Below are 14,812 nucleotides of genomic sequence, written 5' to 3'. Positions count from 1 at the left end.
TTCAAAGGTGAAAGGTGCAAGTGTTTCCGAGGCAGTTTTCAGGTCTTGCTGGTGAGTTTCACTGATAAGGACCCTAAAAGAGGCTTAGTTGCAAATTGTTATTGAATAATTGATGGTTAATTGGCAGTAGCCAATAAAAATAAGCTAAAGTCAAATAGAGGAGCCATAATCATGATACTAGGATTATTAATTCCTTTTGTCTTCCTGGGGTTTTTGGCTTTCAGTTGCTGCAACAGTCCACAGAGTTGGGGCAGGAAGTGACGAAGATGGAGGTAGTGAACGGGAGATACTATTGAATGATAGGAGTTGTACTGGAGGAAGGTTAATAGCAGGTTTCTGAGATATGGAAAAATAAGTGGCGAATTGAGGATTTCAGTGATTTACCGTCCAGTGATGAAGGCAGCAGACAGGATTTAAATAAATTAAGGAAGGAAGGGTTAAAGGTATTGCTGAGTTTTGAAGTGTAGACCTGTTTCTGATATCTGATTAGATTAAGTAAGGATTTGAGAAAAAGTGTTTTAGGAGATTTTGTTGGTGGAGTGAAAATGAAAGGTATCAACAATCATTTTGAATTTTACTATGAAAATGAGGATGTAATAATCATCTGAAGCATTGTATCAAAACACTAAGGCGGGAAATTTGAAGATGATGAAAATGACGATGACACATCTGAACTTGAGCTAGCGACTACACAAGAAAGCACCCCATTATCTGCACTACGAGATTTTGTTCATTTACAGTCAGTGAAAAGGAAACAGAAGTGTACACTGGATGAATCCCTTCAATAATTATTAGGAACAAATTCAGTTTTAAAGTCCAAATTAACTGGAATACACTGTGTTATTTACCCCTCCTTGTGAAGCATCATTAATAACTTCTAGAGTTAAATCTCTAGACTTTTTTTTAAATACAATTCTATTTTTTTTCTATCCTACCTTTTGTTTGTGCTGTACAGTTTACCACACCTTTCCACTGACTAAATTACCACAGCTACAAGATAAATGTGTGCCCTAAGAATTGGTGTGGGGGGAAGGGGATTCAGGTTCTTGGATCATTAGGATCATTTCTGGGGTAGAGATGAGTTGCACCTGAACAATAGGGTGACCAATATCCTAGTAGCAAAATTTGCTTTTGCCATCAGGGAGGATTTAAATTAAACTGGCACTCAACATTGCAACAACCAAAGCATTTAAGCCTGGCAAACAGGGTAGCCATGTTTACTATATTTCATTAGCTTGAGGAGACTACCATGGAGGATATTCTAAACTGGCTGCACCACTGTCTGGTACGGAGGGGCATTCCATAGGATCTGAAAAGGCTGCAAAATGTTGTAAACCATCATAGGCACTAGCCTCCCCAGCATAGAGGACACCTTCGAAAAGGGTTACCTCAAAAGGTGGCATCTGTCATTAAGGATGTGCCCTCTTCTCATTGCTACCATCAAGGAGATTATACAGGAGCCTGAAAGCGCATGTTCAATGTTTCAGGAACAGCTTTCTGAATGGACAATGAACTACACACACACAAACACATTATATATATATACATTCAGGAAAGATCATGACAAGGTACAGAAGTAGTCAGGGTTTCTACTGCAACCAAGAAAGACCCCAGTTTATGATGACTATTTGCACCATTGGACCCAGAATTCAGAGGCTGAGGAGTGGAACTGCCCCAGTCCAATGACTTTTCCACTTTACAAACTCTTATCGCACAGGTCCCATCATTGATGGATACAGTGGACAACCAACATTGCAAAGCACTGCTGCCACAAAACAACAAATTGCGCAAAATATACCAGTGATATTAAAACTGATTCTGATTTACAATAGAAGGATCATTTCTGGGACCTCTGTTAGTCATTATTTATGTACAGTCCATGACTAGGATGTGACTGTACATGACATGATTACGAAGTTTGCTGATGATACTAAATTAGATGGTCTTGTCCATAGTGAAACAGCTTACAAAGTTGGGGAGTTGGAGAATTTGGGGAGATGGGATCTCCCCAGTTGAGGAAATGGGACAAGGAACTGGAAATGGATTTCAATTTAAGTGTACGGTAATGCAATTCTTTTGGACACCAGGGTAGGACTTGTACAGTGAATAGCGGGACAATGACAAATGTTGTGGAACAGGAAAACCAAAGACTACAAGTGCACAGTTCTCTGACAAAAGCCACAAAAGTAGACAAGGTGCTGAGGGTGTTTAGCATGCTGGCTGTCAGAAAGAGATTTGAGAATAAGTTATGGCAAGAGGTTGGCCGTGCTAGATCTTTATTCCTTAGAGCATAACAGAATGAGAGATAATCTCAAGATTATAAAATCATGAAGGTATGGATAAGATGGACAATCAATATCTTTTTCCTAGGGTTGTGGAATCGAAAACTAGAGGACACATAGAATATAACAGGGGAGATACTTAAAGAAACCCAGGAGGTAACTTTACACAGAGGGTAAATACCTGAAATGAGCTGCCAAAGGAAGCAACTGAAGCTGGTACAACTGCAACATTTAAGAGGCAATTGAATAGGTAAATGGAGTGGAAGGGCTTAGAGGGTTATGGACCAAACATAAGCAACTGGGACTAGATGAGAAGATGCTGTGTTCAGCACAGGCCAGTTTCCAGGCTGAATTGCTCCGACATTGAAATGCGCACAACAATTTTTCTATAGTGGCAGGTGCCTGGAATTTGCTGCCTGGGGTGGTGGAGGCAAATGCAATAGCAGCCTTCAAAATGTTCTTAAGTTGACACGTGAATGTGCAAAAAACAGAAGGATATGGACACCGTGTAGGCAGAAGGGATTAGTTTAGTAGGCATTTGATTAGTCTGGCACAACACTGGGGACTGAATGGCATGCTACACAGCTTGATGGTCTATTTAAAAAAATCAATTGAACACTAAAAGAATCAGGATGTGGGCATAGGCATGTTAAGCATGCCCTACCTATGCATAACTTAGACGCTGAGCAAATTCTTGAACTGCTGCAGTTTGAAATGTATGGATTGAGAGAAGGATGGCAGCTTGCAAGTCCCTTCAAAATGCACAAATACAAATCATAATGATAAAATTACTCATTTGGAAGGGGGGAGACTAGCAAATGACAGGTAACAGTGAAATGTTAACTTTTGGCTCTATGACAATGTGGCATGCATGCTTTCTCTTCTAGGGTTCCTAGGTTTACTTGCTTTGCTGTTACAGATTAAGAGATGAAGGCCCTGGAAATAGGAAATTACTACAAAGGACCTCAATCAAAATATTTTATCAAGCCACCTTGATAAAAATCAACTGAGAATGACAGTGGAAACATTCCAAGAGAAGACACTTGACCATGCTTACAGATATGAGAACTCAAAAGTCAATAAAATGGGAGATGAAAATAATACAACCCAGATGAGAGCCCTGTTTGCAAAAAAAATTACATAGCCTGCAGCACCACTGGCGGGAAACTTTTATAATCGCCAAATTCAAAAATCACTAGTAAACCCAGATATGTGGCAAAAAAGAATTGTTTATGAATTAAGGTGCCTTATTTGCTATGAACATAAGTCACAAAACTAGTAAGGGAAAGCCCCTCAATTAAATTCTGAGAAATGTTAGAAATGCTTCCAGAAACTTAATTTCTCTGGAAATAGAGTCATTCATGTATTAAAGTGGAGGTACCAAAAAATCAAGTTTAAAAACTGAATGAAAATGGTATAAACCTTTATGAAAAATAATTTTCTAAGTGGTGCAACTATCCTGTTAAGTTGCCCAATGCAACCTAAAAAATCTACTCTGAAGACCCAAGGGTGCAATTATTTTAAAAATGATGCATTAAGTTATTGATGTGGTACATTTAACAAAAACACAAATGGCATGCTACAAATTAAAATTAAAAGGAACTTCTACTTTCATCTTCAAATTAGATGGAAAATTAAAATGGATGCTGCTACAGAACGCCATTAGAACATTTCCTTTTGATACTAAAGGAAAAAGACTTTCAGTTACAGTTTGTAAATAAAATGTAAAATGTATTACCATGATTTCTAAACAATATGCAACTAAATGAATCTGTGTTCTTAGGTTATTTTCTCACTTATTATTCAACATTGCAGACAGTCTCCTATGCTCTACTATTAACTTATGCTGCCATTTAGTCAAAACATTGTGGTTCAAAGTCCATTCCAAGTACCTGAACAAATTATCTAAACCCATAGTCCAGAGCACACGATGTGGGAGCATGGTATCTTCAGAGATAAAAGTCTTTTGTATTGTGTCTTTCTACTTCAGATGTGAAATGAGTGAAGAATAATTTAATTAGGCCAATATTTACACACCAACAATGTGCCAAGAAATAGTATCTGGTTATGCTAACTATAAACACTTGGTTTGTGAAAATCTGTGATATAACAGTGAAAGTAAATGAGAAGTAATTGATTTTGAAGCTCTTTGGCATGTCCCAAGGTGGAGAAAGGCATTTTTGTAATTCAAAATCCCAATGAATTGCGGAGAGGGTATCAGACAGCTTTTTTAAAATTTAAACCTGTTTTTTTATTCCATTCCTCCCAGCCCCCAAACTCACACAGAAAAATGTTCACAAGGACACACTCATTTAAATAATAAGATTTACAAGTCATGGTATGTTCCTATTAAATTAAATCCAATTCTTAGTTCACTGGAAAATAGTTTCTCATTCAGAATTTCATTTCATGGCTCCATTTAAATAATGTCCTGACAATGTTTTAGACATCATCTACTCAGTGAATTGTTAAAATTACATGGTTAACAAACATAAGATCAATCCACTCCGTTTTATAAATGAATGGCTTCTCCTTCCCTATCAAGGACCTACCTGCTCCCTCGCTTTTTTACTAAGCTTGAATAGCCTAGCCCTCTGACACGCTGTCTATTTGGTATGTTTACATTAGGTGGTTATGGCCTAGACGCCAGGTGGAAGTCTCCGGCCTCGAGTTGTTGAGGCCGGAGACTGACGCAGTGACGAGGCTTGGGTTTGACTTTAACTCCCAGCCCGGCGCAGGCCTCGTTTTTTTTTGAAAGAAAACAAAAGAAGTTGCCGTCCGTTTTTTTTGGCTCTCCCCCTCCCCCCGCAGGCGGTACTCACTGTCGGGGCAACAATAACGGCGGCGCCCCTCTCCTCTGGAATGCACCGTCCACGAAGACACCGTTCTTGCCGAGACACTTCAGATAAAAGTGCGGCTCCTGGAAGGTGATCTGCAGGTGGCGGCGGGAGATAAAGCTCGAGTGGCCCATATTCACGTCCACGGGACCCTGGCTAGAGTTGCGGCCGATGGTCACTGACTGCTGCCGCATCAGATACTCAAAATCACGGCCCTCGAGTTTGGCGATAGCGGCGTCGGGCGGGGCCTGCGGGTCAAGGCCCAGCTCCCAGCACACGACGCCGGCCTTGAGTTGACCGCTTAGCCGGCTCGGGCTGCAAGGAGCCGATTTGAGAGCCAGCAGCGCTCGGGCGCCGGTGTCGTCGCCTTCGCTGTCAGAGGGCAACAAGACTGCCTGCATGTCGCAGGGTGGGGTGAAGGATAGCCGCAGGCGCCGGGTTCGGTCCGAGGGAGTCTGTGAATGAAGGCCACCGGGCACAGCCTCGGATCGGCGGCTTGCTGAGCGCCGTGTGTCTCCAGTTAGAGAGGAGTCATAACACGCCGGGAGGAGGGGGGCGGGCCGGAGAGAAAACACGGACTGGAGTCCCTTCCAGTGCAAGAAACAGAAACCCGAACAACCGTGCAACAAAGCACAGATGTTCCAAAGCCTTGTAAAGATAATAAAATAATTTTTTTTGAGTAACAGATACAAAATGCTGGAGAAACACAGCAGATCAGGCAGCATGTATGGGAAGTTCTGACCTGCCTGAGAACCTGAAGCAATGATTTTGTATGTGTTATTACAGAATCTGTAGAATCTCTTAAATTCTAAATACTTTTTAAGTGTGTTGTTATGATACAGGAAATGGAGTAATCTGTTTGCAAACCTCACAAAGGCAATGTGAACGTGATCTGACATTTTGCTTTTTAGTAATGTTCATAGCACCAGGAATAGTCTCATGTTTCTGTCCTAAGTAGTGCCACGGGCCCTCAGTTGCTCACCTGAGCAAACAAGTGGGATCTCTGTTTGACATGGAGACCCAAGAAATTGTATCTGTTGGAATCTGAAGCAACAAACAATTCCTCCCTCCCCACCCACCCACCATAGATGCTGCTCCACCCGCTGCGTTCCTCCAGCAGTTTACTTATTGAATTTTATTTAACATCATGGGACACAGAGCTTAGAAAAATAGAGGGCTATGTGTTAGAGAAGTTCTAGGCAGCTTATAGAGTAGGTTATGTGGTCAGCACAACATTGTGGGTCAAAGGGCCTGTAATGTGCTGTAGATTTTCTGTTTTTATCTTGTCCAAGGATAACAGTGCAACACTACAAAAACAGTGCTGCAAACTCAACCCTGATTTATGCTCAAGTTTCCACACTGCAGCTTAAAACGTCTATTTATTTAGCATGTTTAATGAAACAATGATGCTGAATTATATAAAAGAACAATTCTGAGCTACAAAAAGAGATATCAAAAAATGAAAATAATGAAGCTGCCAAGGCCAGAAATCTGAAACAAGATCAGAAAATGGTGGAAACATTCAACAACTTAAGCACTTCTGTGACAAGAAAATCAGAGTTAAAGTTTCAGGTTAAAGTGCAAAGATGTTGCTAAGCAGCTGAGCACTTTTTTTAAAAATCTGTTTTTGTAGGGAGGTATTAGAGGTGATGATCAAAAGAGGTCGATTTAAAAGGTCTTAAAGTAAAAGAGTACTTTTTAAAAAAATATTTCATCCTGATACAGCGTAGGAAACTCAGCAAGTAGTTTCTGCACAGAAACAGCAATGTGACAAATGAATACACAATTTTTTTTATATATAATGCTGAACTAAGGATAGACAATGGGCGCGGTATCAGCAATAGCTTTTTTGAAATGATTCCATTGGGTTGTTAACGCCCACCTGAGAGATCAGACCATTATACACTGACAGTTTCCTGCGTAAGAATAGATACATGCTCTTTGGAAGTAGTGCAACAAGAAATCACAAGAATGATTCCAGGGATGGAGAGGATTGACCATTGTGAAGAGATTATAAATGGGTAATGAATTCTCTAGCATTCAGGATAAAAGATTTGCCTCATTTAAACATATATTTTTAAAGGTTCTGACAGGAGAAGATGCCTACTTTGAGCACTGGACAGAAGCGAGCATTATCGCCTCTTATGATTGAAATGAAAAGAGATGATTTCATTCAGAGGTGTGTAGAATTTTGTAATTTTTTACTCCTGAGGCCGTTGGATGCTCGGTAGTTGAATATTTACAAGCCAAAGGTCAATATATTTCTAGATACCAAGGCAATCAAGAAATGCAATTTGCCAGGAATGGAAAGATGAAAGCAGTCATGGTTTTATTAAAATTTGGAGTACATTAAGTGAGTCAATTGACCTACAGTATCTGCTCATGTTTTATGTTACTTATAGTGATCATCAACCAGAGGCCATTAATTTAGATCATTGCTAATAGAACAGTTAAGAAAACAGTTACAATAATGTTGTATGGCACCTGGATATGTCAAGCCACTTTAATAAAGTACTTTTGAAGAATAGTCACTATTTTAATGTAGGAAGCAAAACAGGAAATATGCATATTACAAATTAACAATGTGATAAATAACCCCCAAATGTTGCTTTTGCACTTTACAATGTTCTATTTCCTGAGTAAACGAACTCAGTTTTCTATAAAACGTACATTATACACTTCATTTCGCCTCCCACTCATTAGCAAACATGTCGGTGTCCATGAATGTGCTTCCCAGTACAGGTGTCAGTTATGAATAAATGTCAATCAGATCACCAGCTGAGCTCCCTGCTCTTTTTCTTGAATAGGAAATATGGAAATTTTATGTTCATCTGGGGGTGAGGGGATTGCTGATGAATTTTGCATCTCACCCTCAAAATTTTGACAGAGCCAAGGTTATGTGTTAAAGATCCATTTTCCTGGGAGGGAATGCTATTGGCTTAGTATCAGAGAGAGGACTTCGTCAGCACTGGATGGAGAGAAGATGAGACCAGGATCAGTTGAAAAGGTGATTAGGCTGATCTTTAAAATAGGGGATTGGGTAGGGTTGGGCAGAGAAATGGTTGTGGTGGGTTTCAGCTAGCTACTGATCAATCAATATATCATACTATATATTAATAATTTGGCTGAGAACGTAGCTGGCATGAAGTGTAAGATTATGGATAATACCAAAACTGGTGATGTGGTAGACCATGAAGAAAGTTGTCAAAGGTTACAAGATCTAGATCAAATAGGAAAGTAGACAAAGGAATGACAAATGGAATTTAACTTAAGATAAATGCAAAGTGACGCATTTTGGGAAGTTAAATCAGAACAGGATTTCCAGAGTAAATGACAGGGCCCTGAGGAGTGTGGTGGGACAGGAGACCTAGGAGTAAAGTACATAGCTCACTGAAAATAGTGGCACAAGATCAACAAGGTGAAGAAGAAGGTGTATGGCAAGCTTGCTTTCATCAGATGGCGAACTGATTACAAGAGTTGGGGTGTGATGTAATAGCTACATAGGACATTGGTGACACCATATGTGCAGTTGTGATCACTATATGATAGGGAAAATGTGAAAAAGCTAGAGATGGTGCAGAAAATATCAAAAAGGAAATTGCCCAGACAAGAGAGCTTGAATTATGATGAGAGACTGGATAGGCTATGACTTTCTCCTGGAGCAAAAGAGACTGAGGGCTGATCTTATAGACATTTATAAAATCACTAAGGGCAAAGACCTTTTGCCTTCAGCAAATATGAAAGTATATAGGTAAATTGGCTACTGTAAATTGCCCCTAGAATGATAGAATCTGAAGCATAAAATAGGGTAAGTTTAATAGAAAATAGAACATTACAGGCCTTTCATCCTGTAATGTCGTGCCAACCTTTAAGCCTGTTCTATGATTAAATCCCAATGGGGGCAGTTGCGCATTCTAAGGGGGGTGTTAGGGGAAACAGAAGTCATCGGCGGTTGGGGTATTCAAGATTCCTGGGAGGGCAGTAAGTGGCTCCCTAACTTGAGGCACAAGAATTAACTGACTGTAGAGAAGACTCTTTCAAAAAAAAGATGAGGCACTAGAACACAGGAAGAACCAGGCAGAGAGCACTCATTGTCACAGTGTGTCTGAGACTTGGCAATCTCATCCGACCGAACAGACATTGTGGATGCGTAAATGATCAATCAGGGTGCCCAGCAGTTCCCCTTGACTCGCAGCAAGGAACAAGTTCATGCAATTTAACAGCTGCTAAGTCAAGAACACCCTCTCAACTTTCTGTACAGATCTATGGAAAAGAAATTGTGCAACGATACAGCGCTGGCAAGAACCAAGCAGTGAAATAGAGGAAATTGGTGAACCTGCTGACCCTGAGGATCCTCCTATGGTGTTCAAAGTGTCCTTGGCTTCATTTGTGCGGTCAAGAACCATCTTCGAGGATTATGAGACCTTATGTGATTTGTCAATCACACTAACTGGAATAGTATAAAGATAGGTTGCCAAACACCAGCTCTATTCTGACTAACATTCAAATTCCAATATGAATCCTTGGCAACATAATTTTCACTGTTGTGATCCTCTTCATTTTCGCTTCGCCATTCCTTTGTGTGCTGCTACCATCATTCCATCTGTGTCAACCCGCTGCTGTTGCCAACATCCAATAGGTATTCCCAGTTTGTGTTCATTTTTTATTTTAGTTTAGCCCCGTTGATGATGAATTAATATGTATGGAGCAATCTCAATGAGTCTGAAGCGGTGAAGCCTTGAATTCTAATCCTGCTAAGAAACAGAAACTATGGAAAGTGCATCAATACAATGTTACATACCTGGAGTATGGTTTTATTTCATTCCCATTTGATCAGCAATGCCCCATGTGTCTTACTTATAATACTGTACTGTCTAATAAAGCCAATATTGCAGGAACACTTTCGTAAAAAACACCCTGAAAATGGTACTTATGGTATAACTCAGTTTCAAAGGATGAAAGAAGCATTTGAAAAGCGTTGCACACTCAAGTCATTTGCAAGAAAGTTAAAAATGACCTAGTGGTCTCCTTGCTTCTTATAACACTTCCAAAACGATAGCAAAGTGTGAAAATCTCATACAATTGGTGAAAAATTAATAATGCCTCCTGTATCAGAAATGATCACCACTGTTCTCAAAATGAATACCAATATTTTAAAATCTTCCTCTGATTAATAACTGTAGCTCATTGTATTAATGAAACGAGTGAAAACATTGAGTATCAACTATGGATACAACTGGATGAGTCAACTGTGAAACAATGAGGCATTGCTAATGGCATATGCACAGTTTATCAAAAATGGAAAAGTTTATGAAGAGATTCATTTGTAAAAAGTTAAAATTAAATATCAACAGAATCAATCTACAATGAGCTGAAAATGGATACTAAGGATTAAAGTTATATGATTAGGAACGTGATTTCTTGTGCAACAGATGGATCACCGTATACTGTGTGACAGGTTACCATGCTGATTTAGTGGAATTAATGAAAAAAGAAATTCATAGTCTCTTTGTAATCCTTGTGCAATTTGTTGTCAACATCTTGCAGCCAAAACCTTAGCCAGCAACTTTTTTCAACATGATCCTTGTAATATTTGCTATCAACAAAATTAAAGTTCCTCCTTTAAATAGCAGAATATTTCACCAGTTATGCCAAGATAACAATGAAGAGTTTGAATACTTGCTCCTTCACACTGAAGTATGTTGGCTATCAAAAGGCTGTTGCTTAAAACATTTCTTTGATCTTTTTGACACTGGTTGAATTTTTGCACAAAGTTGACAAGAGCTTGGGAAACAAGATTGAACTTCTACATGGAGATGTGCCAAAACGTATGACAAACGAACATTCTAAATGTGAAGCTACAGGGTGAGAATTTCAATTGAATTCAGTTAAGAAGTATAGTGTCCATTTTCCTTAGAAAATTAGAATTATATAAGTAAAACATTGGGAGAAGAATGCCCTTACAGCTTCCCTGCTTGGTAGGTATGGTACTGTCTTTCGGTGATTAGCAAGAGTACTGCTTACACCTGCAGTCATTGAAGAAGGATTTTCAGAATCGATTCAAGGATTTGAACAATTGGAAATTGCATACTGGGTAATTAACCCATTTCTTTGCAAGGTGGAAGAACAGGAAGAGACCTTGCAAGAAGAAATTATTGAAATTTAGAATGATGGAAGAAGCAAGAACACTTTTCAAAATTGTTGGCTTTTGTGGTGTGTGGCTACACTGTCATACAAAGTTTCATGGTCTTTGGAGAAGAGCCAAACTGCTCTTCATTGCATTTCCATCCTCCTACCTTGTTGAAAGAGTCTTCAGCGCAGTGAACCACATACTCAAAAAAAAACAGAAACCTCTTGGACATTATAATGTGAGGGACTTAAGGTTTTTGCTGTCGCAGTTTGAACCAGATATTTCAACTCTTGCTATGAAAGTTAAGCTCAAAGATCACATTGATATTGAAGCTTGCTGTACAGTGCACAGGTACTGTGTAAGCTGGGTTTAAAGAAAAAATAAAATTTCTGATAGAATAATTGTTCTCATGTTAGCATATGGTAGACATGTTTTACTCTATGGGGATGCTGAAAAGCATACTGTGCCTAGGAAGGGTGATGGCAAGTATGAAGGTGCTTTAGGGGGTGGGGCGTTGGGCTATAAAGGGTTGGGAAATATTGATCTAATCATCCTCTCCTACATAGCCCTCCATTTTTCTACCATCTAAGTGGCTATCTAAGAATTTCTTACAAGTCCTTCATATATCTACCTCTGGTACCACCCCTGGCAGGGCACTTCACAAACCCACCTCTCTCTGTGTAAAAAAACTTGCTGCTGGCATCCCTCCTATATTTTCTTTGCAAATATATTAAAATTATGCCTTTCATTAGCCATTTCCATCCTGGGAAGAAGTTTCTGGCTATGCCTCTTAGAATCTTGAACACCTCTATCAAGTCACCTCTTATCTTCCTCAAAGAGAAAACCCCTAGTTCACTCAACTTCTACTCAAAAGGCAAGCTCTCTAATCCAGGCAGCATCCTATTAAAATCTCCTCTGACCCTCTCTAAAGCTTCTCACATCTTTCCTATAATTAGATGAGCAAAACTCAACACAGTATTCCAAATATGGTCTGACCTGGGTTTTAGAGAGCTGCAGCATTACCTCACAGTTCTGGAATCAATCCCCCAACTAATGAATATTAACACACCATATGCACGCTTGGTGCTTGGGCCTGATAAATTGGTTTATTATTGTCACAAGTACTGAGGTACATTACATTGAGAAACTTTATTTTGCATGTTATCCATACAGATATTGTGCAGAGCATTCTAACTGATTGCATCACCATCTGGTACGGAGAGACCACTTCACAGGATTGGAAAAAGATGCAGAAAGTGTAAGCTCAACTAGATCCATCTTGGGCATTACCCTCCCCAGCATCAAGGACACCTTCAAAAAGTGGTGCCTCAGAAAGGCGGCATCCATCATTAAGGACCCCCATCACTCAGGACGTGCCCTGTTCTCATTGCTACCATCAAGATGGAGGTACAAGCACTGAAGACAAACACTCAAAGTTTCAGGAATAGTTTCTTCCCCTCTGATATCAGACTTCTAAATGCTGAATGGACATGAACCCATGAATATTACCTCACTATTTTATTTTACTCTCTTTTTGCCCTACCTTCTCAATTATATATATATATATACATAAAATTGTAATTTATAGTGTTTTAAAAGTTATAATATATTGTAATGTACTGCTGCTGCAAAACAACATATTTCACAACATATGCCAGAGATGCCTGATTCGAAAATTATTTCACCACACCAGTTCATTGAGGTGGTACAAGGGAAAAGCAATAACAGAATGCAAATTATAGTTTCAGCTTTGCAGAGAAAGTGCAATCTACAATAGCAATAAGAAGCAAGGCCATGACAAGACAAATTGTAATGTTAAGAGTGCTTCTTATACAAATAGTCTATTCAGTAATTTTATAATTAGTGGGACAGAATCTGCCCTTAAGCCTGGTGGTACATGCTTTCATGCTTTTGTATGTTGAACTCAATGGGGGGGGAGGGAAGAGTAGACAATGTCTGAGTGAGTGAGACAGCCAAACTATTCCAAGTTGTATTTGTATGATTTTATGTCACTATTAGACATTAAAAAGTCAATAAAAATTTGTGTTTCTTAGAAGAAATACTAAATTGGAAGTAGGAGAGCTAATAAGATTCTGAAAAGATTTAATCTTTAAATAATCCATTTCAATTTGTATGATAATCTGGATGATGCGGTTTAACTGCAGGGATCTATATATGTTGGATTGCAGATCCCCTGTACCATTTGGACCATTTTTTTAAGGTACAGGTTTTCTACTGGACTGTAGTCTTTGGTTCCTGTAGAGCATGGTGAAGCTTGGAACATGGTAGTGCATTATTTAAAGTTGCTGCTTCACAGCTGCAGGGGCTGGAGCTTGAGGCTGATATTTGGATCTAATGCTGTGGAGTTCATATGTGTCCCTATGACTACGTACTTAGATTTCTGGGTGTTCTGGTGTCTTCCCACATTCCAAGCATGTGCTCGTGGGTTAAATGGCTATGAAAATTATTCTTAAGTGTGGATAAGTGTAACAGAATCAAAGGGAAGTTAGTGATGTATTACAGAAGAAGTTACAGCTATGTCAAAGTAAGAAAAGGGTAGAAGTAATGGAATTGATTTGCTGGGAGCTGACAGGAGTTTAATGGACTGAATGTTTTTTTTCTTTCAGGGGATTGAGGTCAAGAACCATGAGGTAGTGTTGTAGCTCTATAAAAACCTGCTTAGATCACACTTGGAATGAGTAAGTAATCCAAGAATGCCTTAAATTTTCTATTGATTACTCCTGAATCTCTTGTTTTTCATCAACCATTTCTGGTGCAATTTGATGAATTATCAGAAGTATCTTCACACTTCCTAATTATGGTGGGCATCAGAGCAGTACAAATTGCAAACTTAGATGCTTTTAGTTGGAAGTCGCCAGGTTGTCTGTGAAACACAGTCTGAGAAGGGTTTTCAGTGCATAGTCCTTTGTATTTGAAGAAGATAAACACAGGAAACATTCTTCCTGACCATTGGACATCCTGAAACAAATTGCAGTTCAGGAAGTTGTAGTTTAGTTAATGTTGTAATGGAAAGGCAACAATCAATTTCAGTATATGGTCCCACAAACAGTATAATGATGAATTATTCTGAGGGGAATGGATTTAAATACTCCAGCAATCTAAGTATGAATTCAAAATTGAAACTCCTTTTGCAGGAGTGCTCCAATGTCAGAACAACACAAAAGACACTGGAGAAACTCAATGGGTCAGGCAGCATCTATGAAGGGAAATGGACAGTCAATGGTTTAGGTCAAGATCTGTTATCTGGACATCAAGTTCAAGTTTATTGTCATCTTACTATACATACTGTTTCTCAACCAAACAAAACAATGTTCCTCTAGACCACAGTGCACCCACATAACATATATCACACGGAACACAAAAACAAAATGTTATACTATAAATATGTTAATAAAATATAATTCAAAATGCATAAACTAAAGAGCAGCACAGGTAAACAGTACAATAAATAGCTCGCTGTCCTCGTGACAAGACCTCAGTGGTGGCAGGGTATTCATTCATCTCACAGCCTGAGGGAAGAGACTATTACCCTGTCTGGCAGT

At 39.2% G+C, this 14,812-nt stretch overlaps 2 protein-coding genes across 2 annotated transcripts in view; one reads left to right on the top strand and one right to left on the bottom strand.

The window, feature by feature from the left end:
- foxk1 (forkhead box K1) overlaps window positions 1–6,161 on the bottom strand; it is a 157,339-nt gene extending 151,178 nt beyond the window's left edge. Inside the window, exon 1 of the mRNA XM_059979486.1 lies at window positions 5,105–6,161. Within this exon, the coding sequence (XP_059835469.1) occupies window positions 5,105–6,018 (914 nt within the window). The 5' untranslated portion in view covers window positions 6,019–6,161. The remainder of the gene's footprint in view (window positions 1–5,104) is intronic.
- A 134-nt stretch (window positions 6,162–6,295) lies between these two features.
- LOC132399267 (cytochrome P450 3A30-like) overlaps window positions 6,296–14,812 on the top strand; it is a 160,775-nt gene continuing 152,258 nt past the window's right edge. Inside the window, exons 1-3 of the mRNA XM_059979489.1 lie at window positions 6,296–7,298; window positions 12,423–12,656; window positions 13,877–13,948. Of these exons, the coding sequence (XP_059835472.1) occupies window positions 13,945–13,948 (4 nt within the window). The 5' untranslated portion in view covers window positions 6,296–7,298; window positions 12,423–12,656; window positions 13,877–13,944. The remainder of the gene's footprint in view (window positions 7,299–12,422; window positions 12,657–13,876; window positions 13,949–14,812) is intronic.

This window comes from Hypanus sabinus, chromosome 9, assembly GCF_030144855.1.
Source record: "Hypanus sabinus isolate sHypSab1 chromosome 9, sHypSab1.hap1, whole genome shotgun sequence".
In the NCBI taxonomy this organism is placed as follows: Eukaryota; Metazoa; Chordata; class Chondrichthyes; order Myliobatiformes; family Dasyatidae; genus Hypanus; species Hypanus sabinus.
The sequence above is the reverse complement of the archived record's forward strand: the minus strand, read 5'-3'. Positions and strand labels throughout refer to the sequence as shown.